The 27,680-nt window shown below is 45.5% G+C and overlaps 1 protein-coding gene across 2 annotated transcripts in view; it reads right to left on the reverse strand.

The window, feature by feature from the left end:
* Positions 1-1,096: 1,096 nt before the first annotated feature.
* Positions 1,097-27,680, reverse strand: part of SLC14A1 (solute carrier family 14 member 1 (Kidd blood group)) — a 30,494-nt gene continuing 3,910 nt past the window's right edge. For both annotated transcript variants that reach the window (XM_045789983.2, XM_045789984.2), the window contains exons 3-10: positions 18,686-18,842; positions 17,581-17,770; positions 15,414-15,542; positions 13,467-13,659; positions 10,411-10,558; positions 10,094-10,228; positions 4,226-4,275; positions 1,097-3,142 (exon numbers count right to left, since the gene is read on the reverse strand). In XM_045789983.2, coding sequence (XP_045645939.1) covers positions 2,966-3,142; positions 4,226-4,275; positions 10,094-10,228; positions 10,411-10,558; positions 13,467-13,659; positions 15,414-15,542; positions 17,581-17,770; positions 18,686-18,821 — 1,158 coding nt within the window. In that variant the 5' untranslated portion in view covers positions 18,822-18,842 and the 3' untranslated portion in view covers positions 1,097-2,965. The remainder of the gene's footprint in view (positions 3,143-4,225; positions 4,276-10,093; positions 10,229-10,410; positions 10,559-13,466; positions 13,660-15,413; positions 15,543-17,580; positions 17,771-18,685; positions 18,843-27,680) is intronic.

Here is a 27,680-nt window from a genome sequence, read left to right on the forward strand (position 1 = left end):
TTCTTGTGCATAAAACGTCATGCTATACTTAACCACCTCAAAAATATTCCTGCAAGTTTGTCTATAAGAAGCCCCCTTGGAAACTCCTGGTCTCCCATTGAACTGAACCTCTTATCTCAACATACTCCATGCTAATCAGGTACCATGGGTAACTTTAGACAGCGTTTGGAATCTTTAGCTGAAGAGCCTCAAAACCTCTGTTTTCTACCTCAGACCAAAGGGGGCATTTCGTGACCAGACAGATCACTCTCAGAGATTTATCGTCTTGAAACAATAGGTAGGAGAGGGTATTTTTGTTTTGTTTTGTTCATATGTGTGAGCCAGGGTGGGGGGCGGTGAGGAGGGGGGAGAGAGAACCTCAAGCCGGTTCCACGCCCAGAGCAGAGCTGGAAGCAGGGCTGAGATCCTGACCCGTGCCGAAATCAAGAGTCAGTCGCCCAACTGACTGAGCCACCCAGGCGCCCCGTGGAGAGCTTATGTTTTGACGGAGGGCGCTCCAAGGGGGCCAATCCCTTGTGGCCTTCTCTTATTTCTTGTTTGGGTTGCTTTTGAAACCTGGAGTGAGTTTCCATTCTTACCTTGTTTTCCTCCAAACATGCTAGCCATGGAGGAAGGGAGGTGGGAGAGAAGAGCTTCAGGGAGCAGAGAGGAGCGTGGCGAGGCTTCGCCTTCAGCGCAACGTTCTGAGAAGCAGCCCCTCCCAGAACGCTGACGTGTGCCCAGCCTCAGTCCTGGGGGGCAGGGGGTGCCCGGGGCCTGTACGGCACGCGTGGAAGCTGCCTGGATATTCCCCTCAAAGTGTTAGGAGGGCGCCCTGAACATCCATGACTGCCCTAAGTGATCCATTCTCACCCCTGAGCTCGGAGAGCAGCGCAGGTGGAGAGGAGGCCCACAGGGGTGGGGCCATACCTCTGACTTGAATAGGGTCTGCTCAACGACGCGTCCGGAGCTGTTACCACGTGTAAGAAAGGGGTAAGGGCCCCGGCACATCAACACAGAAGCACGTCTAAGCAATACACACAGACGCGTGGGATTGCTAACATCCACGAGAGCTCTACAAGGCATGTGTGACCTTTCAACAAAATTTACACACAACTGAGCTGTAAGTATAATTTTATTCATCTTCTTAATTGGAAACTGGTTATACAGACAAAAGGAAAGAACACAAGTGATCCCTAAGAAAACTAACAAAATACTTCATTTCAGGATAATACTTAGTAACAAAAATAGTTTGAGAAAATTAATGTCATTTAAAGTAGACAATGTACAGGGCTTTAGTGTTCCCATTCACACCCCTTATGAGCACACCAGGAGAAGGCACGGAGAACATTCCAGAGCTCCTCGTGAAGATGGGCCCAAAGACATGTTAGAGGCTCGGGTCCACTCAGCCACGGCCCACGTTCTTCACTCCCGGTTATCTTTGGTTCTGCTCGCTTTTTTGCGTCCTCCCCTCCACCCCCCTCCCAAATCTTATTTCACAGAGTCCCTCACAAGGGAGATTTCCGTTCGAACAATGAAAGTTTGGGTTTTCCGCAGGAATGCCTATGACTCTGTGACAGTTGCAAAGTCAGGGTTTCAAAAGGCTTTGGTTACAGGGTTGTTAAATTGGAACAATGTTTGTGTTCCCGAGAAAAGGAAGAAGTGGACTCCTCCCCGAGATATTGGTAGGTTTCCTTCCCTTCTGCTTATTCATGCAGCAAACTGTATTTTGCACTGAACACCGCAAACCCCAAGGGGAAAAATCCTTTAGGCTTCCATGGTTTCTCTTTTTGAATCCCTCCAAAATACTGAATTGATACAGACTGAAGGAGAAGGTAGTGAGCGGAACTTTCCACGGCATCCTATGCATGTTTGGTTATAGAATGTTTATAGGACTGATAACTTCAAATTTAGAGCAAGGAAAAAGAGGAGAACCCGTTACTGGTATCTCTTGTCAGGTTTCTGAGTGAGCACATTTTGAGCCTGCAGAAAATAATGAATTTTTTTTTTAAAGTAAGAAGCTCAACAACTTCCAAGCACCCAGAACCAATCTGACCTTCACTTTCAGTCTTGATAAGATACAAGACATCCTCAGATGAGTTACAAATGTGGTTTTAAAGGGCCTTGAGGTTGATGACTTGGCTCTATGCATTCCTGGCATTTACGAAATCAACTTGGGGATTAAAGGAAAAATAGCTATGCCGAGTATTGTATAAAAATGCAACTTTTCTTTAATATCTAGGGACTGGTGAAGGCAGGAACCTCTCTTATTTTACCTTAAACAAATCGATTCTCATGAGAAAGACCATAAACTTTATCTAAAACATCCTTTGCGATGTTAAAAACAACACTACAGAATAATTTTGACTGATAAGGTCCCTTTCTCCCTCCTACAGCTGCGTGAGCCTGGAAAGAATCAAGTGTCTCCTGCAGGAGAATGTCACACACACACAGGACAGCGTCCAGGCCCTTCCGCCCAGCAGCTGCAGAATAAGCCGGGGGCACCACAGCTGTCGCTCGTAACGTGCATTCATTTTAAACCCGTCATACCGCTTATCGGAGAATTCTGGGTTGACTTTGATTTTGTGAGCATGAATTCCGTTCACTGAAGGCTTAGTCGGTTTGTAGAGCTTCGTTTTTAATACTGCGAACGCCACGTAGCCAAGCAGACACCAAGAGCCTCAATAAATAACGAGCCCCGGTCTCACGCCTCCTTTCTGTGGGAGCATTTGCCTTTATAAATAGATCACATGTCTAGCACCGACGCCCCACCAGGGCGGACCATCTGGACGTGTCTCTCACATGTTGGGGGATGTTCCCGGAGTTTAAAAGAAAGCCGCAAAAATGAGCCTAAAACAGACTGCCAATGGGTTCGTGTGGACGTTGTTACCAGTGAAAAACAGCAGTTTGCCAAGACCCTGGGGGTCACCTGGGGCGCTCAGCCAGGCCCCTCTTGGGACCTTGGCCGTGTGGGCGGGGGTTGCCCTCACAAAGGGCTTTCGACCATCCTTTTTTTCTTGGCCTGGAGGTAGAAGAGGCGGTTTTCTTCAGGATAAGTGACCTTGCCGAGGGGCATCCTGTAGATGTTGGCATTCTTCGTGGTCAGCAAGAGGAACAGTAGCGTGCCCACGCAGAAGGGCCAGGTGCAGGCCGGCAGTCCCGCCTGAAGGGGAGGAGACAAGCCACATGCTCCCGTGAGATGCCGGCACAGAGCCCCGCCCTTCCTCCGAGTCTCACTCAGCCCCGGGGATGCGACCCGGGGCGCCGATGCGGACTCTGCTCCTGCCCCCCAGACCGAGTCCAAGATCCCAGCCGGGCTGCATTTAGCAGGTAAAACGTCACCGTCCGTGCCTTAGGTGGTCCGTTGCACGTCCACCTTGCACACCTTTCCCTCCCTCTCATCCTACACCACATGCGTGAAGATGACCCTGGGCTCCCAGGGGTGTCACCCTGCAAGCCACCAGGGGCTCCCTATCCCTCACCGCACCCACAGGGCCCTCTTTGATTCGTTCGGCCCATGGTGACCTCCCTCCTCCTGATTCCCCCCCAGGCTAGTCTTGGACTCTCCTGGCTTTCCTTCCTTTTCTTGCAGTTCCCAAACAGACTGTAAGCTCTTTGGGGGGAGGTCCTTTCTTGGGGCTGTTCTTGGCAACTCAGGCAGTCCTGAAGAAGGTCAAGGGCAACACAATGCCAAAAAGGAAGGAGAAAGAGCGGCAGGAGGCACTAAACAGCCCATGATTTTGCCTATTAAATAATTTAGCTAGGACATGGGTCTGAAGACGCCTTACTGACGACTGACAGGGGGTTTAAAAAAAGACAAGGGGTATGAAAAACGAATGGCTCAATTAAAAACAAAACTGAAACCATTTGGGTCTGTAGCCAATTATCCTTTTCCTCCCTTTCCTGATTTCTCTCCCGCTACAGGGTCCTGGCTTTCCGTTCAAGTAGAAGATGTTCTAAAGTCGGCTTCCTGACTCTCAGAGTTACAGTATGAACTTGATAAATAAGTTGCACAACCTAACTTTCACTTCTTTATGCAATCTCGTATTTTTTTTAGCAAGCCCGGTGTTTACAGTTTGGACTAAAATTTATGATGATATTAGAAAGTGTGTGGAACAGGCCAGTCCAGGAGATGGGAAGTAGGGACACCACCCAGCGGGACCTCAGGAGGGTTTCCACATCCCTGAAGACGGATCAGTCACGCTGATGCTAAATCCAGATTAAACCCAGCTTAAAGCCAACTCACCACAGCCATCACGTGGGCCAGGCTGACTCCAAGGTAGGCAGTGAACAGAGCTACAAAAAAAGGGCAACAACGCTTAGCAGGTGCACTTTTCGTTAAAAGAAAGACTGCCTTCTATAAATCTCCTGGAAAGGAAACACCCATGTTTCACCAGCGAGCTCAGCACCCTGGCTACAAGTACGAGCTTACAGTTGGCAGCTCTGGGTTCAAATCCAGGCCCCACCACTTTGAAGCTTAGTGGCCTCCATTCTGAGCCTCTACTTCCTCACCTGCACAATAGAGGTAACAGGAATTTCTCACGGGGTTGGTGTCATCATGAAAGGAGATAATACTTGGGTTCAGCACACAGTAAGTAGTCCTCAATAAAGGGAGATTTTCTGTCGTTACTATTCTGTTGCTGTTATTGCTGATGCCCAAGGAAAAGGCCTTCCATGGCAAATAAACTTTCCTGTTATTTTATCTGAGTGTCGTTGAATTAAAATGATAGGGGTGCCTGGGTGGCTCAGTCCGTTAAGCGTCTGACACTTGATTTTGGCCCAGGTCATGATCTCAGGATTGGGCAATGGAGCCCTGCTGCGGGCTCCACACTTGGCATGGAGTCTGCTTGAGATTCTCTCTCTCCCTCTCCCTTTGCCCCCTCCCCCTGCCACTCACTGTCTATCTCTAAGATAAATAAAATCTTTAAAAAAATGAAACGTATGAATGTTTCTTGAGATGGCATGGTTTCTGTGCGGTCACAACACATGCATCTAGGAGTCTCCTATCAATGGTTAGAATTCACAGTGACAAAAAATCATGGTATTAAGAAATAAAAAGATAGCAGAAACGGACTACAAACTTGGGATTTCTCCCCATAATAACATTGTTCCAAATACCATTAAGATTTGCATACAGGCCAGTGAATTCATACACTGTGTTTTTATTCACCCTGAGTGAGCACGAATCTTAAAGGTAATTTGAGTCCGTGTGTGACCTTCAGTAAAACAACACAAACAAAGATCTCAAGGACCTAATCATCAGTTGAACAGGGGGCTCAGGGAGGCTCAGGGGAGCTTGGGTTTCACAAAGGCAAGCTGCAGAACGACCCTCCTGCATTGGCTACACGGCTCCCGGCTCCCCGGGGGGGAACCCACCCCTCCCCTCTGTTAGACAAGCCCACCGTCTAGACCTCCAGGGCAGGTGGAAGTCACGTGAGCTGCCACGGGGGCGAGGTGGGAAGTGGGGGGAGGGGCTCTGGTTCTATTTACTTTACCATAGACTTCCATCCTTTCATCTCAGTCTTTGGTCTTTTTATCCTGGTATTTTTGTTCAACAGCGTACCTAATTCTTTCACATCTGAATTGTCTCATGCTAGCCGGAAAGGCTGGTCTTGGAAACAGCCCACGCTTCAAACCCCAGCTCTGCCATTTTATTGTACAACAAATCACTGAACTTCGGAATCTAGTGTTGTCGTTTGTAAAAGGGCAACTTGACGGTGCACTTTATAGGGAGGAGATGAATCGCAAATACAGTCCTGTATTTCCACAACAGCAGGTGTCAACCCATCCCTGTCCCCGGGGTGGGGTGGGGGGACCACAATGCTCCCCTGAGCAGCGGCTTGGGTTGGAAGAGATTCTTTGTTTGGTTTTAATAATTTCTTTTTTTTCCATTTCCTTCCTTCCTTCCTTCCTTCCTTCCTTCCTTCCTTCCTTCCTTCCTTCCCTCACTCATTTAACAAATATTCACTGCCCACAGGTAAGCACCAGGACACTCTGCCCTGCTCTCTTGGGTACCGGCTCTTCTCCGAGACTCCCCTGAGCACCTGAGACCTCGCTGCCATTCCTCTCCATCTCACACGGTTGCACTTGGAGGGCACAGCGGCCGCCCTGGTCTCTTCCTGCCATGCTGTTTCCAAGTGGCCTGCAATGACAAGCTGCTTTCCTCTCCACAGTAGGAGCGTGGACTAACAGTAGCTGCCCATCAGTTAAGGCTTGCTGAGTGGGACCCCGGGAAAGCTTCCCAGCAGGGTGAAGGTCTGCACACCACGGGGTGTAGGTGAGGACTCTGACGGTTCTCTAGAAAGGCCCTGAGTGCCGAGCAGACAGTGTCCATCCCAGCAGACCACCGTGTGCCAGTCCTACTAGGACAACCCAAGCATTAAAAAGAGACAAAAGGTTGGGGCACCTGGGTGGCTCAGTCAGTTAACTCCCTTCTTTTGATTTCAGCTCAGGTCCATGATCTCAGGGGTCGTGAGATCGAGCCCTGCCTTGGGCATTGCACTGGGCGTGGAGCCTGCTAAGATTCTCTCTCTCCCTCTGCCCCTCCCCATCTCTAAATAAAAAAAGTAAATAAAAAGAGAGAAAAATGGGTCTCCAGTTTGCACGGACAAAATAGCAAAATGGAGGCATTCCTGGTGGGCCGTTTGTGGTTTCGAGGCAGGGCAGGCGGCACTGCCGGGCGCTATCCGTTTCCCGCTCGTCTTCCTGATAACGCCATCGGAACCGGGGAAAGCGCAACTCTGTAATAAATGTCTGTTACTTATTCACCCTGGCTGGCAGAGTTGGTCTCTCGTTTGGCAGGGTCAGGGTGATGTGGGCAAGCTGGAACTTGCTGTCACATTTTCCACGTGACGCTTGCTTGGCAAGAGGGGCTGGAGGTCTGCCGCAACGCTCTCTGTCCAAAGACGGAGAAGACGGACGGTACCCCGGGGTGGACGAAACAGCCACTCTCACACGTGGTCTGTGGCGGGGGAAATCCATGTGGCCTCTGTGGGGATGAATGTGGTACCTACGGAATTCAGATTGGCGGAGCTAGGATTTGGGCCCCAGGGTCTGGGCTCTCCACGAACTCCGAGTACTGCCTTAACCATGACGCTATACCAGCGAAGAAATCTGACCTGTCCAGAGGAAGGCAGGCGTGAGAGGCGGAATCACGGCCCCCGGAGATGTTCCCATTGGAATCCCCAGAACCTGTGACTATGTTAGTTTAGAAGGCAGAAGGGGCTTAGCAGCTGTGATGAAGTTGGAGGTCTTGAGATGGGGAGATTGGCCTGAATTATCCAAACGGACCCCACGTAACCACAGGGTCCTTGTAAGAGGGAAGAAAAAAGTTGCCCCGAGGGAGTAGGAGGGAATGCTTTTACTTCCTGCCTTACACTCTTCTGTATTCATTGAATTTTTGTTGTCTTGTACAACAGGCCTGTACGACTCCTGTAGCCAAGAAAATAATGAAGCGGGGCGCCTGGGTGGCACAGCGGTTAAGCGTCTGCCTTCGGCTCAGGGCGTGATCCCAGCGTTACTGGATCGAGCCCCACGTCAGGCTCCTCCACTATGAGCCTGCTTCTTCCTCTCCCAGTCCCCCTGCTTGTGTTCCCTCTCTCGCTGGCTGTCTCTATCTCTGTCGAATAAATAAATAAAATCTTTAAAAAAAAAAAAAAAAAAGAAAATAATGAAGCTATTCCTGCTTCAAGGAAACCCATCTGCAAACATCTTTGGCTCATCCTTTCCAGTCTGTTGAGACCTCATCAACAGCTCTTGTGTCCAAAACAGTGTCTGCTTGATCTGGAAGGATGTGCTCAGACTGTCCCCGTGCTGGCCCTGACCTCCCCCTCCAGCAACCAGACGTCCTCCTCTCGATTTTTAGGACGTACAGAGAAGCCACCTTTTCTGGGAGGTGCTTCTTGACATTTCTGAACTGTGACGCTCCCCCAGACAATCTGGTGGCTGTAGATGTGTCCTTGTTCCACTACCAATATATTCACATGGTCTCCGGTGGGCTTCTCCCACCCACCTGGCTTCACCCCGGACCGGAACACTCTCCGTGCTCGGCGGCTTCTGGGTCTGACGCCGCTAACCCCTCGCTCTTCCCAGTACCGCCTGGGCTGCTTCATGAGCATTTAATGTGCATGTGCCGCTCCTGCCGACACAGACACATTAAGGTATGCACCTCGAATAGGGATTTGAAACCTCAGTCTCGCAATAAAGCTTCCAACCGGGCCTAGCCCAGGGAGCACATCATCCGTCTTCTCCTTTGCCCTAAGCTTGTGAACAAAGGTGCGACAATGAGCGAAGAGCTTTGGCAGGCTTAGTCGGTGAAACAGCCGTGTCCTTCAGAGAAATGGGCACAGTGGCCCGTGCGCGGTACGGCCGCAGCACGCTGAGACGTGCGCACCTTGCTACGGCGTCGGAAAAGCCAGATTGAATGAGGCCTTGGAAATCCTTGGTCCTGCCTCCCGCCCAGTGCAGGAATCCCTTCTAAATCCTGCCTGACATGCGGTCTACTCTTTTATTTTTTTATTTAAATTGAGGTATCATGGACATACAATATTATATTAGTTTCAGGTGTACGGCCTGGCGATTCCACCCTTGTAGACAGTGTGAAGTGCTCAGCTCGGTAAAGTCTTGTCACCATCCGCCGCACAAGCAAAATTAATACAACAGTATTGACCATATTTCTCTGCGGTATGTGACAGCCCCATGGCTTATTTATTTTATGACTGGAAATTTTTACTTCCCTTTACCCATTTGCACCCCCTTGCCCTCCTCCCCTCTGGCAACCACCGATCTGTTCTCTGTACTTATGAGTCTGGGTTTTGCTTTGTTTTGTTTGTTTTTTTAGATTCCACATGGCAGTGCAGTCATACGGCATTTGTCTTTCTCTGACTCATTTCCCTTAACATAATACCCTCAAGGTCCACCCGTGTTGGTGCAAGTTGCAAGATTTCATTCTTTTTTATGGCTGAGTAGTATTCCATTGTGTGTGTGTAAGCCTGTGAAAAGCCATTGTAATAGTGGCTTCGATGACTTGGATTGATTCCTCTGGTGATAAACTGACTCTAGACAAATATTTCTATTAGGTTAGGAATAATTTCTGCACATTCCACATTCCTCCCCCCGCATATCCCCTAGCAAAGGTCAGTCCTTACACGCAACAGATTATCTTAAATACTTTTACTTTGTATTGGATTAGGGATGCCAGAGGCTCTGGGTGACTAAGCCTCCTCTTTACAAGGGCTTGAGAAATCCATTAGCTTTTCAAATCTAAATCACTCGAGCTCTGTTTTTACCGAACGGCCTAAATGCTGCCACTGGGAAGCAGAGTGGTGAGGTGGGCGTAATTTGAGAGGTTGTTAGCAAATGGGGATTCCAGGCTTGCATTTACCCTGACGGACTGGATGCCCTTCAGCACATCACTTTACCTCTCTGGCCTCAGAACCCCAATAGTAAAATGAGGGGGGTGGAGTGGAGATTTCCAGAACCTCTTCCAGCTCTGACAGGCCGAGTCTGGCTGGAATACCGGGGTCAGAAGGGATGAACACAGTGGTTCGGAAAATGTGGTCCCCAGAGCAGAAGCATCACCACCATCTGGCCCTCGTTAGAAATGCCAACTCCTCCCCTACCTCGAACGGGGAATCGGGGGCTTGCGGGCAGCCATCTGTGCTTTAACAAGCCTTCCAGGTGATTCTGACACTCCCTGAAGTGTGAGAACAGCTGGATTCGTGTGATTCCAAAGGGCCACGTGTAGTCCTGCCTGACTCAGCAGGAGGAATGGCTCTGTATCTAGCCTGAGTCATTTCATTTTAGTTTCTTGGGTCAAACAATTAATATGAAGAAATAGGACAAGTCACGTTTCTACCCCACCCCCAATATACGCATATGGCAAAATGGTTAACACGGCTTAACAGGCTCTCCTGTCCTCACGACAGCCAATGAGGAGGGCACAGCAGAGCTTAACCCTCCCAGGGAGGGGATGCCCCTTGTCCTGCTCACACACGCAGATAGCCGGGGGCCACACCGGAACCCCAGCCCCAGGGGTCTCACCCAGTCCCTTTGTACAGCGTGGACTGATCCCATAGTTATGAGCAACCCTCCCTCCGATGCACGGTACACTCACCGCAGGCAAGAGCCAGGATGTGGGTTTGCCAGGTGAGAGCCATGAACATTCCTCCAATTGCAATGCACGCCAGAGAGCTGTTGAAACCCCAGAGTCCAAGGTAGATGTTCTCGAATGGCGCCGAAACACTGAGTCCTACGAGGTAAGACAGGTGCGGTCAGAGCTGGGGACCAAAGGCAGGACGCTCTGGAAGGAGGCCAGGGGTGGGGGGAGCTACTCCCATTGGTCCCTTGGAAGCAGAGCCCTTAAGAAAGTCTGGGGTATGGAAGACAGCTGAGGGGAGGCGGGCAGCGCAGAACTGCTCGGCTTCTGCTCACCTGCTGCTGTACCCAGCAGCGATCCGATGGCAGCGTGCAGGCACAGGAGTGGGGAGGAGAGCAGAAGGGCGCACAGAAATATGCCGCCCGTCCACGGGTTATCACAGCCGTAGATCTGGCCAACACCCACAGGCAGCGATTTCAGTAACTGCAAAGCGATTTGGAAAATGAGGTCATTAACACAACTGGGCAGAAAGACGCAGGACCCCCCCAAGCACATACAATGTAATGTTAGAGTTAGCACATCTCATCTTTCGAGGTCAGTGTTACTAATTTTTAAAAGCCTCTTTCTCTTGACAGAGAAATCTCATTCTTCTGCTTTACCCCAAGAGATACACCAGCCCTTCCCTGGCGAATGCTGAGCGTGCCTTCTTAGAATTCCTCTTTACTGGGGTGCCTGGGAGGCTCAGTTGGTTAAGTGCATACCTTTGGCTCAGGTCATGATCCCAGAGTCCTGGGATTGGGCTCCCTGCTCAGTGGGGAGCCTGCTTCTCCCTCTGTCTGCTGCTCTGCCCACTTTGCTCTCTCCCTCTGTCAAATAAGTAATCTTATTAAAAAAAAAAAAAAAGAATTCCCTTTTACTCAGGGGCTCCCCTGCCTGCGCAGACACTTGGCTTCAGTTGCTGATAGGCTCCCGGGTGGTCTCACTGGCCCCTACCCGCCACGGCGAGGATCTGCCGTGTCTCCCAGTGAGGACAGCGGGGACCATGAGTGACATTTCTGTTCCTCTTAACGGTCCATCAGTTCTCCGGCTAACACGTCAATGCACACCAGGGTCAACGGAAGTATTATTACTCCCGTGCAATTGGGTTGTTGAGGCCAGAGACCCAGAGTTGGGTTATCATATCCACAATTCAGAAGCAATTACTGGCAAGTTCACAAATCAGGACCCTATTTATACTTAATGAGAACATGTAATAATTTAAACCAGAATAGCCTTGGCTTCTTCCAGTTACCAACAGCTGCCAGTTAGTCCACAAAACACAAACCGACATGTGAATGTCACAATTCTACTTTCTGGCTGAGGCCTGACTTCAGCTAATGCGCTCACAGAATGGCAGTTTTCAGGAAGGTTCAGGGTTCAATTTAAGCTAGCAAATAATAATTCTTTATAACAGCACTTCTGGTCGGGCTGGGAGAGGCATAATTAGCCACATCAGGTTCCTTTGTGACCAAGTCCATTTACTGAAAGATGCCTGCCTCGCCCCGGGTCTCATGCACACCTTTTGAGGGACCTTGAGGAGGCAGTGACTCTGCTACAGGGGACCCTGTTTGGCACGAAGAACTGCCCTCTCCCCCCATGCGTCAGGCGGGATCTAACACGGGCTTCCAAACGCTGCTTCGGTCCCTGCGCAGAGCACAGGGCCATAGTGTGAGTTTGAGTCTATCCTAAGAGGGACCCTGAATCTTCCAGCTCACAGTGGATCTTCAGGTCTACACAAGATCATTTCCTGTTTGTCTAGACTGGGGAACTTGACACGGGCAAAGACTGCATAGGCAGAACTGATGGCAGAACTATCCCTCAGGTAGCCAGGGAGGCGGGGAGTTGGGGGAGATGGGAAGGGAGGTGCCGACGTTGAGCTGGTAGCTCAGAGTGAGGAGAACAAGACTCCACTTCCGCAGATCTGCTCCGTCCCGCAGAACTTCCACGGTGGTGGAATATTCCATAGGTGGCTACTGAGCGGCTGAAGTGTGGCTGGTAAGGCTAAGAAACTGAAGTTTTAATTTTATTTCATTGTAATGAATTTCACATTTAAATTAAAATAGCCACGTGGGGCTAATAGCTATTGTATTGGTCAGGTCAGTTTTAGATCAATTAACACTATAGTATTATTTTTCAAATAAGCATTTGATTTTCTAAGTTATTCCCAAATGCTCCCATTTATTTTCTGGGCAAGAATGTAAAGAAAAGCCTGCCTGAGCTCCTCACGGGTTTTGATGGCTCCACAGAGGACAGCAAAATGGGGTTTGTGACCTGAGAGCGGGAAAGCCAGCCTTTTGCACATCAAAAAAGGTGCTTTTCGTTTGTTTGATTTCCTCTGATTTTAATTGTTCTCTTAGTCAAGAAACCGTTAACAGAAATATTAAATAATTAAATAAACATCACAGGAAGAGCTGGCATGTGATTTAGGTTAACCGGGTTTCCAAAAATGGCGACTCTCTCTGTGCACACCTGTAAAGAGATACGTACAATACATCCCAGGATAGTGGTTCTCAAGCCCTGGCGCACATCACCATTATTTGGGCAGCTTGTGAACACAGGTTCCTCGGCCCCATCCCCAGAGATTATGATCTGGGGAGTCTTAGATGGAGCTTGTATTGCTGTTTAAAAACAATGATTCTGATGGCTACCGAAGCTCGAGAACCATGAATTATTGTACATATTCTTTGAGATCTACCAAAAGAAAAAGCAGAATAGAGAGGTTCTTTAATGAGACCTAACAGTAAGCTGCCGGTTCTTTTGATCAGAGGAGGCAGGTCATGGAGGCCTGAACTCCAGGCTGGAGGCCCTTCCTCAAGGGCTGGCCTCCATTCCATCCACCCAAAGAAGAGGCAAGTTTGAAACAGAGCCTTTGATTTCCAAAGGAGCTATACTCTGGACTGGATTTTAAGAAAAGAAGGGGAAACTTAGCATTGATCAGTCATTTAAAAAAACCCTTTAGAAACAAGAAAAAAAGAGATAAAAAACCAGACCTTTAACTACAGAGAACAAACTGGTGGTTACCAGAGGGAGATGGGTGGGGGGATGGGGAAAGTAGGTGAAGGGGACTAAGAGTACATGTATCTTGATGAGCACTGAGTAATGTATAGAATTGTTGAAACATTATATTGTACACCTGAAACTAATATAACACTGTATGTTATCTATACGTCAATAATAATAATAAACAAACCCTTAGAGCCCAAAGCTTCGGAGTAGAACACATGGTTTGGGGGCAAGAGGAAGACAGCAAGCCGAGTCTCCGTCAGGCTCTGATGCCCAAGAACAATTAAGCCAGAGGACACTGAGTGTCTTCCAGAGTCCGGAAGGAATGCGAGAAGACAGTGTATCTTACCTGCAGGGCACTGAGGTCAGGCCAGGTGACATTGGGAGCCGCGGTTATGGGTCTGATCAATTTGCTTGGGAAGAATGGATTGTAATGTCCTGTGGCCGATAGGTACATTGACAACGCCATGTTGAAGGGCAGAGTGAAGACGGGGAGGTCCCATTTGCAGAACAAGGAGTTCAACGCGCTTGAGAAAACTGGACTAATAACAACAACAACCACAGAACAGAACGGAAGAACACGCATGAGACAAGTCAGTTGACAAACTGAATCTCTACACTGAGGAGAGGCTTTGTTTCATGGGCAAAAGGCTAACATGCTGTTGTTTCAGCAAACTTTTCACGGGGACAAAGAAAGAAAACCAAAAAACCAAACTGAAACAAAAAACCAAACACACGTGGAATAAATCCTGTCAGAGAATAATTCTTACATTAAGTCAAAAATCAACTCTTAGCTTATTTGGCTTTTGAAAAATTATACTCTGGGCTGCTCACAGAGACTTATGAAATCTAGGTTTTAGAAATATTTTTGAAGTATTTCAGACATGAAGTAAAACATATCCACACAGTTAGAGCCCCCTGTGTAACCTACTTGATCCTAAGCCCCTCCCTCCCCACCAGAGGCAACCACCATCTTGAATTTCTATATCATCTTCATGAGTCTTTAGTATATCTGTTTTTGAAAAAGAGAAACAATTATCCAAGGGAGGGTGTAAGGTGGTGTGGGCTGGAGGGAAAAGATCTTAAACTTGGGGTGGGAAGGGGAGGGGAGGAGCCGCTTTAAGTCAGGAGCAGTTGGTGAACTGTGTGACTTTTGGCAAGGAACTCCTCCTCCATTTCCTTGTCTGTAACCTGGGAGACTGGATTAGATTAGATTAGATAGTCTCTGGGCCCCTTTTGTGCTCTCCCTTGTTGGCCCATCACTAAGGTCAGAACTCCAGATTATGGGAGGGGGTGTGGGAGTCCCTGCACATGACCCACCTCCTGTCCTTGAGCCTGTTCTTCAGAAATGGTCGGAAATTACTTCCTGCACAGATAGGCTCTGCCCGCAGACTGTCTGTGGGTGCCAGGGTGGGGGGCCCTGTAGACACTACCCAGGGTGGGCTACACTACTCCTTCGTGTGGATATTCGTGCTTTATATTCTAAATGTGCCATGGGAAGAAGGAAACGTATGCTTCCAAAAAACAAACAAAAAGGACTGAAGAAATGTATTTGAAGGATTTAGGGTTTAAAAAAAAGGAATTGAATTCAGTAAAGAAATTCTTTGAAGGCAGCAGTGGCAGGTGGGTAAGGAGAGTTCGTATAGGCACATACGGTGGTTCTCAAATTGTAGCCCCTGGATCAGCCCCATCACCTGGGAACTAGTTAGAAATGCAAATTCTCAGACTTCATCCCAATCCCAGACGGACTGAATCAGGAGGCCTGCGTGGGCGGCGGTGGGGAGCAGCAGGCTGTGTTTTCACAAGCTCTGCGGGTGATTCGGTGGTGTGCACGCTTGAGGACCACTGATGGAGGGCGTGGTTCTCAAATCTGGTTGTACTTTAGAAACCCCTGGGAGCCTTTAAAACTCTCAGTGCCCAGGCAACACCCCAGACCAATTACATCAGGATCTTGGGGGGTGGGGGGGACAAGGTATGTGCGAAGGGTCACACGCAGCGGTGTGTTTGATGCTTCCCGTTTCCAAGAGACATAACCTGAATCTAATTTAAAAAATCATTTTTCTAAAAATTGTTATACATACGTGGCATCAAATTGACACTTTAACATTTTAAAGTCCGCAGTTCACTTGTATTCAGTTCTTTCGCTTTGTTGTATGACCATCGCTGCCGTCCATTCCTGCAACATTTTTCATCTTGCAAAACTGAAACTCTGTACCCATTAAACAGTAACTCCTCATTCCCTCCTCCCCCATACATTATATTTTTAAAGGCATTTTGAAAACCAGGTACAACTTACCAAGTCATGGACATAGCAGACACAGGGAATAACAGCCACCAGAAATAGTTGCCCTTGTCTGAAAAGACAGCCATGAGGATTCCCAGCAGCGTGGCGTTGTAGCCCTGGAGTCCCGCGGCGATCGCCGACCTGCGGGCGAGAGGCACAGCGTGGACACATCCGGGTGGACGTTGGCTGGACTTGCACGTAAATGATACTTGTAACTTTCAGATCATATTCACATTAAAAAATGAGATTATATTTAGAAATGTCTTTCAAAGGCCGTAAAAGCCAAATCGTGAAAAAAAGAAATATACATAGATAAGGATAAAACACAAATGTGCATCTAGAACAACCCCCCACGGAGGCGTCCTAGCAAGACAGGATCCCAGCGGGCAGGGGCAGAAAGGGGAACAAGCGAGGTGCTTGTTTGCGTCCTGTAGCCTTTCCTCCAGAAAGTTGCTTCTTCGGTGTCACTAGGGGCCTTTGATCTGAACAGAGCTCTTCCATGAAACTTGGTGAGAGATGTAAGATTGTCCAACTGTAAACTCACTTTCGTAGCCTTAGTGACCTTAAAAACATGGATCTTCCAACTTAGCGTGCATGTCCGTTTTTCTGTGCTTCCGTTTTGCGGCCTCCAAATCCACATTTCCAAGTCATTGCAAAGAAAAACAGTTACTTCTGCTGGGCAGAGCGTTCCATCTTTGCGTATTTAACACCCGATCCATTCTTGGGTTCCTTTTTGCTTCTCAGCATTTAACCTCACTTCTGAAGGTTGACCTATTGTCTTCCTTAACTCATCTTTTGGGACTTGTAGGAAATGATGGGATTTTTGCTGGTTTAACCCTGGAAGTGATACTCTCTTCTAGAATTTGGGAATGTACATGAGGACAGTGGACAGCTAGGCAGAGACGCGCCTTTGCAACAAGGGACTTGCCGATTTAATGCTTGGCGGCCGTTGCTTTGACGGCACGTCTGCAAGCTGTGGAACGCCATAGTTAAAACAACACAAGATGCGTATTCACTTAAAACAGGACTGCTATTTTAATGCGGTCCTTTAGGACGGAGGAAAGTAAAAGAGATTTGAAAACCAACACGTGTAAATATGGCTTGCCTTCTAAATAATACCTGATGAGGAAAATGGGTCATTTTCCGCTGGAACAGAAGAGTGAAGGGATATTGAATATGGCACAATCCTGGGCCACCGTCCAAACTGGAGGCACTGTTTCCTGATGTGCATTGGAAAAGGATGTAACCTAACCTATGCAGAGCAAATGAGGCCCTTTGGACCTGACGGGAAAGTGGAACATTTTCGCATTCTCTCTCTGAGAAGCTCCTTAGGTAATTTACAGTAAACGGTACAAGAGCTGAGTTGTGTAATGACCACCCACTGGTGCTCACACGTTGACTCTGGACTCCTACAAGACCAGCAGCCTCCCCGACGACGCTAGGAAGTCAGGAGCTGTCTAATCTCATGGTGTGAGTCCGCTTGTCACTTCCTCAATGACAGATCAATTTATAAAGTACGTGCTATTTTTAACCCAACACATAGTTCAGAAGACACACCAACGCTTCTTAAGTCGGAACTAATTAACTTGGAATTTGGGATTATTCATCTCTAGAAACTGAGCTAACATTTGCTCTGTCTATAAAGAATGAATTCGCTAAACTAAGCATGGAAACAATATATAATGGGATATAATGGTGGGGTTTTTAAGTCACCAAGACTTTTCAAGAACTCATATGCATGGGGCGCCTGGGTGGCTCAGTCAGTTAAGTGTCTGCCTTTGGCTCAGGTCATGATCTCGGGATCCTGGGATCGAGCCCTGTGTTGGGCTCCCTGCTCAGTGAGGAGCCTGCTTCTCCCTCTCCCTCCACCACTCCCCCCACTCGTGCTTTCTCTCTCTCTCTGAAATAAATAAATAAATCTAAAAAAAAGAACTCATATGTATTTTTGCCCAAACAAAATGCTGATGAAAAATAATTGATTAATCATTGAAGAAGAATGATATAGTGAATGATTAAAGAGAAATAAAAAAGGATATAAATAATCCCCTGACCTCTGACTCCAGACAAATAGAGGGTTCTGCAGAATTAGGAGGGTTTTGCTGGGAAGGGTGGGGCTTTGTCACTGATGCCCAAAGTCACTGATTTGCAAAGAAGAGCTGGCGTGGGTGGATGTACCTACCTGTCCTGAGCAAGCAGTAGGGCTGTCAGTGTGGAGACCACTGTTCCCACACAGCCATTGAGAGCCCACCAGGGATTCTGGACCAGGAGTCCCACCAGAATCAGGATTCCACTGATGGGGTTGCTGACGAACACCGCTTGGGATATGCCCCGAAGAACCCAGTCAATGAACTGGAGCACCTGTGGTTTGTCTAGAAGAGATGAGATGGGCAGGGCTAAGGAAGTGATAAGTCAAGGTGCCCACCCAGAGTAAAATCATCAAAATCCCCTCTGAGAAAGGTGAAACAAATCTGTGATATTCCTGGAAACTTTTTCCCTCTGAGCCATTTCCCCTTTAGTGGTACCCAGATCCCGGAAAACCTCCAGTTTCTTTCTGCTCAAGCCACACTGCCCTTACTAGAATCTCCACTGCAGAAAGCACTGAATTCACTTCTTTATGATGCTCAGAGGTACACACTGTTCAGCTAAAGAAATGAACTACTAACAGTAAAAATTCTGAATGCTGAATTGACATTATGCTGAAATTATGGGATGGAGACAGGTGCCTTCCTCTAATATGAGTAGGGCCCTGGCCCTAGGCACTATCTCCATAAAAAAATATTTGAAGAGGCTTGCAGGTGAGAAGATAAAAAATTAGGGGCGCCTGGCTGGCTCAGTCAGTTAAAACGTGTGACTCTTGATTTTGGGATTGTAAGTTCGAGCCCCATGTTGGGTACTGAGATTACTAAAAAATAAAATCTTGGGGCACCTGGGTGGCTCAGTCAGTTCAGCATCCGACTCTTGATTTTGGCTCAGGTCCTGATCTCAGAGTTGTGGGATCAAGCCCCGTGTCAGGCTTCATGCTTAGAGGGGAGTCTGCTTGAGATTCTCTCTGTCCCTCTCCCTCTGCCTCTCCCCTGCTCGTGCTCTCTCTTTCTCTCTCAAATAAACAAATAAATCTTTAAAAAATAAACAAAATCTTTAAAAAAGATAAAAAGTTAAAAACTGGAGAGGAGACAGATTGACAGAAGGCAGGGGACTCTAACGAAAGATACGAGTAGAGGAACCAGCAAGCCTTTTCCCCAAAGCTCCTCCCCCATCTCTCCAAGGGATGGAAGCGTAAATACCTTTAAGCCAGCTGGCAAATTCTTTCATATCACCGGTGATGTAGCCAAGTGCCTTGGGAAGGTACCTTCTTCTTGGACTTGGTAAAATCTCATTTTCACCCTGGTCCATTTTGACCATAGTGGGACTGTCCTCCATGGTTATCTCTTCCTCCGGCTCCTTGAAGAAAGGACAGAGCTCATGAGCATCCTAACGCAGAGACTGCAGATGGGCCAGCAGCAGCCTGGTCGCAGTAGCCACAGGGGCTGAGTTTAAAAGCACTTCATTTGTATCATGACATCCCAGGGGACTAAGAACGCGCCAACTTCCTCTGGAAACATGTACTACTTTTGTCATCACTGTCTTTCATGCTACCATGAGAAGGTTCTGGCCTTGAGTTTCGTAAGGTCCAGTTTCTAGTTCAACAAATATTCATTGGGCACCTACATCCTGTACTCCAAGAGCTCAGTCTAGTGGAAAAGACTGAAAAATATTTAATGTCAATATTCTCAGTCAAATACTGATAGAGGAAGAGCCAAGACCAAGTACTTAAGCCTCACGCTGTCGGCCAAAGGAGCCAGTCGGGCTACAAAATGGTGCTCCCTAATGCTGACCAGACAGCTACTGTCAAGACGAGCAGCCTTTTGTGAAATGAAGGTTCTAATTTTAATTCCAGTGTAGTTAACATACAGCGTTATAGTTTCAGGTGTACAATATAGTGATTCAACAATCCTATACGTTACTCAGTGCTCATCACGATAATTGTACTCTTAGTCCCCTTTCCCTGTGTCACCCATCCCCCCACCCACCTCCCCTCTGGCAACCATTACTTTGTTCTCTACGGTTAAGAGTCTGCTTTTGGTTTGTGTCTTTTTCTTTCTTTTGTTTGCTTGTTTTGTTTCTTAAATTCCACATATGAGTGAAATCATATGGTATTTGTCTTTCTCTGACGGACTTATTTCACTCAGCACTATGCTCTCTAGCTCTATCTATGTTGTTGCAAATGGCAAGATTTCATTCCTTTCTATGACTGAATAATATTCCATTGTATACGTCCCACATCTTCTTTATCCATTCATGGATGGACACTTGGGCTCCTTCCATAATTTGGCTATTGTAAACAATGCTGCAATAAACATAGGGGTTCATATGTCCTTTCAAATTCGTGTTTTTGTATTCATTGGGTAAATACCAAGTAGTGCAATTACTGGGTCATAGGGTAGTTCTATTTTTAACTTTTTGAGGAACCTCCATACTGTTTTCCACAGTGGCTGTACCAGTCTGCATTCCCAGCAACAGCGCATGACGGTTCCTCTTCCTCCACATCCTCACCAACACCTGTTGTTTTTCTGTTTTTGATTGTAGCCATTCTGACAGGTGTGAGGTGGTATCTCATTGCGGTTTTGATTTTCCCTGATGATGAGTGATGTTGAGCCTCTTTTCATGTGTCTGTTGGCCATCTGTATGTCTTCTTTGGAGAAATGTCTTTTCATGTCTTCTACCCATATTTTTTAAATGAATTATTTTGAATTGTATAAGTTCTTTATATACTTTCGATACTAACCTTTTATCCGTTATATCATTTGCAAATATCTCCTCCTATTCGGTAGGGTGTCGTTTAGTTTTGTTGATTTCTTTGTTGTGCAGAAGCTTTTTATTTTGATGTAGTCCCAAGAGTTTATTTTTGCTTTTATTTCCTTTACCTCAGGAAACATATCTGGAAATGTCAATGTCAGAAAAATTCCTGCCTCTTCTAGGATTTTTATGGTTTCAGGTCTCACATTTAGGTCTTTAATCCATTTTGAGTTTATTTTTGTGTATGGTGTAAGCAAGTGGTCCGGTTTCATTCTTCTGCATGTAGCTGACCAGTTTTCCCACCACCAGTTTGTTGAAAAGACTGTCTTTTCCCGTGGCATATTCTTGCCTCTTTTGTTGAAGATTAACTGACCATATAATCATGGGTTTATTTCTAGGCTTTCTATCCCGTTCCATTGAGTTTTGGGTCTGTTTTTGTGCCAGTACCATACTGTTTTGATCACTACAGCTTTGCAGTATAACTTGAAATTTGAAATTGTGATGCCTCCAGTTTTGTTTTTCTTTTTCAAGGTTGTTTTGGCTATTCCAGGCCTTTAGTGGTTCCATACAAATTTTAATATTATTTGTTCTAGTTCTGTGAAGAATGCTCTTGGTATTTTGTTATTGATTGCATTAAATCGGTAGATGTCTTTGGGTAGTATGGACATTTTAACAATATTTTTTCTTTCAATCCATGAGAATGGAATATCTTTCCATTGTTTGTATCATCTTCAATTTCTTTCATCAATATTTTGTAGTTTTCAGGGTATAGGTCTTCTACCTCCTTGGTTAAGCTTATTTCTAGGTATTTTATTATTTTTGGTGCAATTATAAATGGGATTGCTTTCTTAATTTCTCTTTCTCTTGCTTCATTATTGGTGTATAGAAGTGCAACAGATTTCTGTACATTGATTTTGTATCCTGGGATCTTACTAAATTCATTGATCAGTTCTAGCAGTTTTCTTGGTGGAGTCCTTAAGGTTTTCTACATATAGTATCATATCATCTGCAAATAGTGAAAGTTTTACTTCTTCCTTACCAATTTGGATGCCCTTTTTCTCTTTTTATCGTCTGTAGTGGCTGGGACTTCCACTACTATGTAGAATAAAAGTGATGAGATGGACGTCCTTGTCTTGTTGGTCTTAGGGGAAAGCTCTCAATTTTTCACATTGAGTACGATGTTAGCTGTGGGTTTTTCATATATGGCCTTTATTATGTTGAGGTATGTTCTCTCTAAACCTACTTTGTTGAGAGTTTTTTTTTTTAATCACGAATGGGTGTTGTCCTTTGTCGAACACTTTTTCTGCATATATTGAAATGATCATATGTGGTTTTCTAAATCCTTTCTTTGATTGATGTGATGTATCATGGTGATTGATTTTTGAATTTTGAACCGCACTTGCATCCCAGGAATAAATCCCACTTGATTGTGGTGAATGATTTTTTAATGTATTGTTGGATTTGTTTGCTAATATTTTGTTGGGGACTTTTGCATCTATGTTCATTAGGATATTGGCCTATCGTTCTCTTTTTTGTAGGGTCTTTATCTGGTTTTGTTATCAAGGTAATGTGGGCCTCCTAGAATGAATTTGGAAGTTTTCCTTCCTCTTCTATTTTTTGGAATAGTTTGAGAAGAATAGATTTTAACTCTTCTTTAAATGTTCGGTAGAATTCACCTGTGAAGGCATCTGATCCTGAACTTTTGTTTGTTGGTCATTGATTCAATTTCATTGCCAATAATCAGTCTGTTCGAATTTTCAATTTCTTCCTGATTCAGTTTTTGGAGGTTATATGTTCTAGGAGTTTTATCTGTTTCTTCTAGGTTGTCCAGATTGTCAGCCTGTAGTTTTTCATAATATTCTCTTATAATCTTTTGTATTTCTGTGGTGTCCGTTGTTATTTCTCCTCTTTTGTGATTTTGTTTATTTGAATCCTCTCTCTCTTTTCTTGATGAGTCTGGCTCAAGGTTTATCAATTTTGTTGATCTTTTCAAAGAACCAGCTCCTGGTATCATCAATCTGTTCTATTGTTTTTTAAATTTCTATATCATTTATTTTTACTCTAATCTTTATTTTTTCCTTCCTTCTACTGATTTGGGGTTTTGTTTGTTCTTTTTCTAACTCCTTTAGGTATAATATTAGGTTGCTTATTTGAGATTTTTCTTGCTTCTTGAGTTGGCCTGTGTTGCTATGAACTTCCCTCTTAGAAATGCTTTTGTAGGGGCGCCTGGGTGGCACAGCAGTTAAGCATCTGCCTTCGGCTCAGGGCATGATCCCGGCGTTCTGGGATCGAGCCCCACATCAGGCTCCTCCGCTATGAGCCTGCTTCTTCCTCTCCCACTCCCCCTGCTTGTGTTCCCTCTCTCGCTGGCTGTCTCTATCTCTGTCAAATAAATAAATAAATAAATAAATAAATAAATAAATAAATAAGAGAAATGCTTTTGCGTCCCAAAGATTTCAGACCCTTGTGTTTTCATTTTCATTTGTCTCCATGTATTTTTTGATTTCCTCTTTGATTCCTTGGTTGAGCCATTCATTGTTTAATAACATGTTATTTAACTTCCATGTATTTGTGATCTTTTCCAGATTTTTTCTTGTGATTGACTCTAGTTTCATAGTGTTGTGGTCAGAAAAAATGCATGGTATGATTTCAGTCTTTTTGAATTTGTTGAAACTTGTTTTGTGGCGTAATATGTGATCTATTCTGTAGAATGTTCCATGTGCACTTTAAAAGAATGTGTATTCTGCTGTTTTAGAATGGAATGTTCTGACTATATCTGTTAAAATCCATCTGATCCAGTGTGTCATTCGAAGCCACTGTTTCCTTGTTGATTTTCTGTTTGGATGATCTGTCCACTGATGTTAAGTGGGGTGTTAACATGCCCTTCTATTATTGTATTACTATCAACTAGTTCCTTTATGTTCGTTACTGTTTTAAGTATTTGGGTGCTCCCATGTTGGATGCATAAATATTTACAATTGTTATATCTTCTTGTTGGATTGTTCCCTTTATTATTGTATAGTGTTCTTTTTTTGTCTCTTGTTACCATCTTTGTTTTAAATATTATTTTGTCTGATATAAGTATCGCTACCCCAGCTTTCTTTTCACATCCATTTGCATGATAAATTTCTTCATCCCTTCACTTTCAATCTGTACATGTGTTTAGGTCTGAGATGAGTCCCTTGTAGGCAGCATATAGAGGGGTCTTCTTCTTCCTCTTCTTCTTCTTTAATCCATTCTGCCGCCCTATGTCTTCGGTTGGAGCATTTAGTCCATTTACATTCAAAGTAATTATTGATGGGTATGTATTTATTGCCATTTTGTTCCTTGTTTTATGGTTGTTTTTGTAGTTCTTCTCTGTTCCTTTCTTTTCTTGTTCTCCTCTCTCATGATTAGTTGGCCTTTAGTGATATATTTGGATTCCTTTCTCTTTAATTTTTGCAAATCTATTACTGGTTTTGATTTGTGGTAACTATTCAGTTCGTATATAACGTCTTCTGTATATAGTGGTCTATATTAAGTTGATGGTTACTTAAGTTTGAACCCATTCTTTACTCCACTAGGCACCATATTTTAGGTATATGGTGTCATATTTTACATCCTTTTATTTTGTGAGTCCTTTGACTGATTTTTACAGATATATTTATTTTTACTGCTCTTGCGTTTCCTACTTTCCTTTCTCTTGATTATGGTCCTTCCTTTTCACTCAAAGAGTCTCCTTTAATATTTCTCGTAGGACTGGTTTAGTGTTCATGAATTTCTTTAACTTTTGTTTGTCTGGGAAGCTCTTTATCTCTCCTTCTATTCTGAATGACAGCCTTGCTGGAGAGAGTATTCTTGGCCGCAGGTTCTTTTTTCCTTTCAGCACTTCAAATACATCATGCCCCTCTCTTCTCGTCTGCAAAATTTCTGTTGAAAAATCAGCTAATAGCCTTATGAGGTTTCCCTTGTATATAAGTGTTTTCTTTTCTCTTGCTGCTTTTAAAATTCTCTCTTTATCACTACTTTTTGCCATTTTAATTACTATGCGTCATTGTGGGAACCTCCTTGGTTTGATTTTCTTGGGGGCTCTCTGTGCCTCCTGGATCTGGATTTCTGTTTCCTGCTCCAGATTTGGGCATTTTTCAGCTATTATTTCTTCAAATAAAATTTCTGACCCTCTTTTTTCCTCTTCTTCTTCTGGATCCCTATAATGTGAATGTTATTATGCTTGGTGGTGTTGCTGAGTTCCCTAAGTCTATTCTCATTTTGCATGTTTTTTTTTTCTTCTCCCTTTTACCTGCTTAGCTTGATTGCTTTCCTTTACTCTGTCCTCTAGGTCACTGATTCATTCTTCTGCTTCCTCTAGTCTATTTATTTCATCTAGTGTATTTTTAATTTCCTTTATTACATTCTCATCTCTGATTGGTTCTTTTTTTTTTTTTTAATCTCATCATTAAGGGTCTCACACGTCCTTCATTCTTTCCTCAAGTCCAGTGAGTATCTTTACGATCATTTCTTTAAATTCTCTATCAGGCACATTATCATCTCCATTTCGCTTTGATCCCTTGCTGTGATTTTGTCCTGTTCTTTCATTTGGGACATATTCCTCTGTCTCCTCATTTTGTCTAAGGCTCTGCATCTGTGTCTCTGTATTAGGAAAGTCAGCTGAGTCTCCTGCACTGGCAAGTAATGGCCTTCTGGAGAGGGTCTGCAGCGCCCGGCCGTGCCTCGTCCTCTGTTCACCAGAGCCTGCTGCTCCAGGGGTGTCTTCCAGGTGTGTTGTGTGCACTCAGCTGTTGTGACTGAGCTCCCTTTTCCTTCAGTCCGGTCGTCTGCAGTGACTTTCTTTGCCTGTTGTCGACGGGGCCTATGGTCCAACCCGATGTCTTCCCCCAGCCCACTGCAGCTGGGGCTGCAGTCTGACCGGTGTGCGTGGTTATCTTCCCCTCTCCCCGGGGCAGGAGTCACTTTGGAGTGCTGCTGGTCCCTGTGGGGGCTGCTTGCACCCTGCCAGGCCTGTGGCACTGCACTGAATGGCCTCCTACCCAAAAGGGGCCCGGCATGCTGGGAATGAGGCAGGGTTGTCTGGAGGGAGAGGAGCAGTGGGGAGAGTGTCAGCAGCAGGCCAGTTCCTGCAGGCGGCTGTGTGTTTATGCTGGGGGGCATGGGAGGGAAATGGTGCCTGCCAGCCCCTTTCTTCCTGGAGGAGTCCCCCAGTGACCTCTGTCCCTCCAGGACATGCTCTGAGATGAGTAAATAGTTGTCCTTCCTGTATGCCCCAGGCATTTTTCAAACTGCTGCTTTTATGCTGTGTCTCCACCGGGCTGTTTGTCAAGCTGTTTCTTTAAGCAAGCCTGGGGCCTCCGTTTCCTCTCTCCCTCTCTGTTCTCCTACAGCCAAGCCCACTGATTTTTAAAATTTCAGGTTTTAAGTCCTGCTGGTTGTGAGAACTCATGAAATTCAGCCCCTCTGGTTTTTAAAACTAAGTGTTACAGGAATTCGTCCTCCTTGTGTGGGTTCCCTGGTGTGGGGGTCTGTTTCTCTCCCCTCTCTGTGTGCACAGCTCCCTCCTGGTGAGGGCCAACCTGTGGGTCCGTGAGGCTCCTGACCGCATCTTCGCTCTTTCTGCCCACTTCCATGTGACCTCTTCTCTGCATTTAGTTCCGCGGTTTGTTCGGTCAGTCTTCGGATCGTTTTCTGGGTTATTTACACTGATATGAGCGTTCTCTAGGTGGATCCATGGGACAAGGTGAGCTTAGGGTCTGCCTACTCCACCACCTTGCCCAGAAGTCCCAAGCAGCCTTTTAAAATTAAGATTCTACTTTACCAAAAAAGTGTTGTTTTTAAAAGTTTGACAAGGCAGAGTGACTTACTAACCAGCCTTTGTGTGTTGACGCAGCCTAAGCAAAGCCCCTCAGAGACACGCTCCAAGTCAAAGATTGCTTGACATGGCCGCACACTGGGCAACTGCCTCAGATAGTCTTTATTTTTGGAATTTGTTGTTTACGTGTTTAAAAACAGTCATGAATTATATTCCACAAGGTATAGAAACTGGAAAAGGTAAAAATGAACCAAGCTGTTGAAAACCAAAAAGTTGTTATCTAAGAATTGTACAATACAAGACTATACAATCCACGATTATAGTAAGCATGTCTCAGGAAAATACTACTGTAACCACAACTTGTGTTCGCTACAAGACTCTTCGCTTCTCATGATAACTGTGTGATAGGACAGCGCCAACATCCCCAGAATGGTACCCTCTAGACAAAAATGAAGTTTTCACGGTGCCAATGGTAGATACGAAAGAATGTTAATGACGTAATCCCAGAGGGAGGCAAAGGGAGAAAGACATTGGCAAACCACCGTGAGCGTGCAAGAAATGCCCAGAGCACAGCCAGGTAAGTGTGGAGTAGGGAAACATCAGAACTCTCAGAACCCAGAAGATGCCAGTGGAAAGTGGAAGCCACAGGCATAGAAGCCACGACCAAGGTAATACCCCAAATCTATGCAGATAAACCGGCTCATCTTCTCCCTGTGGCCAGGCTGTGAATAAGGGGTTCTCATGGCTAGTTTTGGCCCCCTCCTTGTTGCATTTATCACAGCCAACAAACACCTATTAACAAATAACAAATTTATGCCTTTTTAAAATTTTTAGTTTTTGCAATCCTGACTCTAGTTTGGGCTTTTGTTAATCCCAGTACAAAAATCAATGTGTGTAACTGATTTTTTATTGAGTAGACACCACACTTCAGTTGCATTATTTCACTCTCCGACTCAGTGTCCTGCTTTTAAACCATGGCCACCCATTAATCATTACACAAAGCAGAAGCTATTTATGCAATGAATTCTAGACCAAGCTCATTTCGTCTTGGCAAAATAGTGTTAGACACCTGCACTTGTGAGATTGCCCATGAACCCTGGCATTAAGAAGTTCTTAAATTGAAGACTGCTGGAGGTCAGGAACCAAAACTTAGCCTACAGGGAGCTCAGCTGGCCCCATAGTGAAACATAGAAAACAATTCAAATTGTAAGCAATTATGAAAAACCACCTTTTATTGTATAATCTAAGTGATAGCTATCATTTATTGTCCTATGTCTTCCTCTTTAAATCTCATTACTGACAACATTGCTCAGCAAGCTCCTCCCTCAGCACCAGTGACCCATTTGCAAAGCAGGACCCATGTAAGGGCGGCATCAGGTTTCACCCCAGGCAACTGGCAAGAGGCTCAGACACAATTTCTTTGAGTTTCTACAACTGAGTAGATCCGTTCCTACGGAGGCAGCACTGAATGAAAACACGACCATTTTTCCATCAACTACAGAAGCAATTAGGTTATTTCGAGGTGAACAAATTCATGTTCTCGAAATTTCCGGCATATATTTATTTATTTTAGAGGGTTTTAAGTACACCATCAGCTCAGAGAATTTGGAGATTCAGATGCCAAACCTGATACTGTAACT

The sequence above is a fragment of the Ursus americanus genome, chromosome 19 (genome assembly GCF_024610735.1).
Source record: "Ursus americanus isolate L20-20 chromosome 19, mUrsAme1.1.p, whole genome shotgun sequence".
NCBI classification, from domain to species: domain Eukaryota; kingdom Metazoa; phylum Chordata; class Mammalia; order Carnivora; family Ursidae; genus Ursus; species Ursus americanus.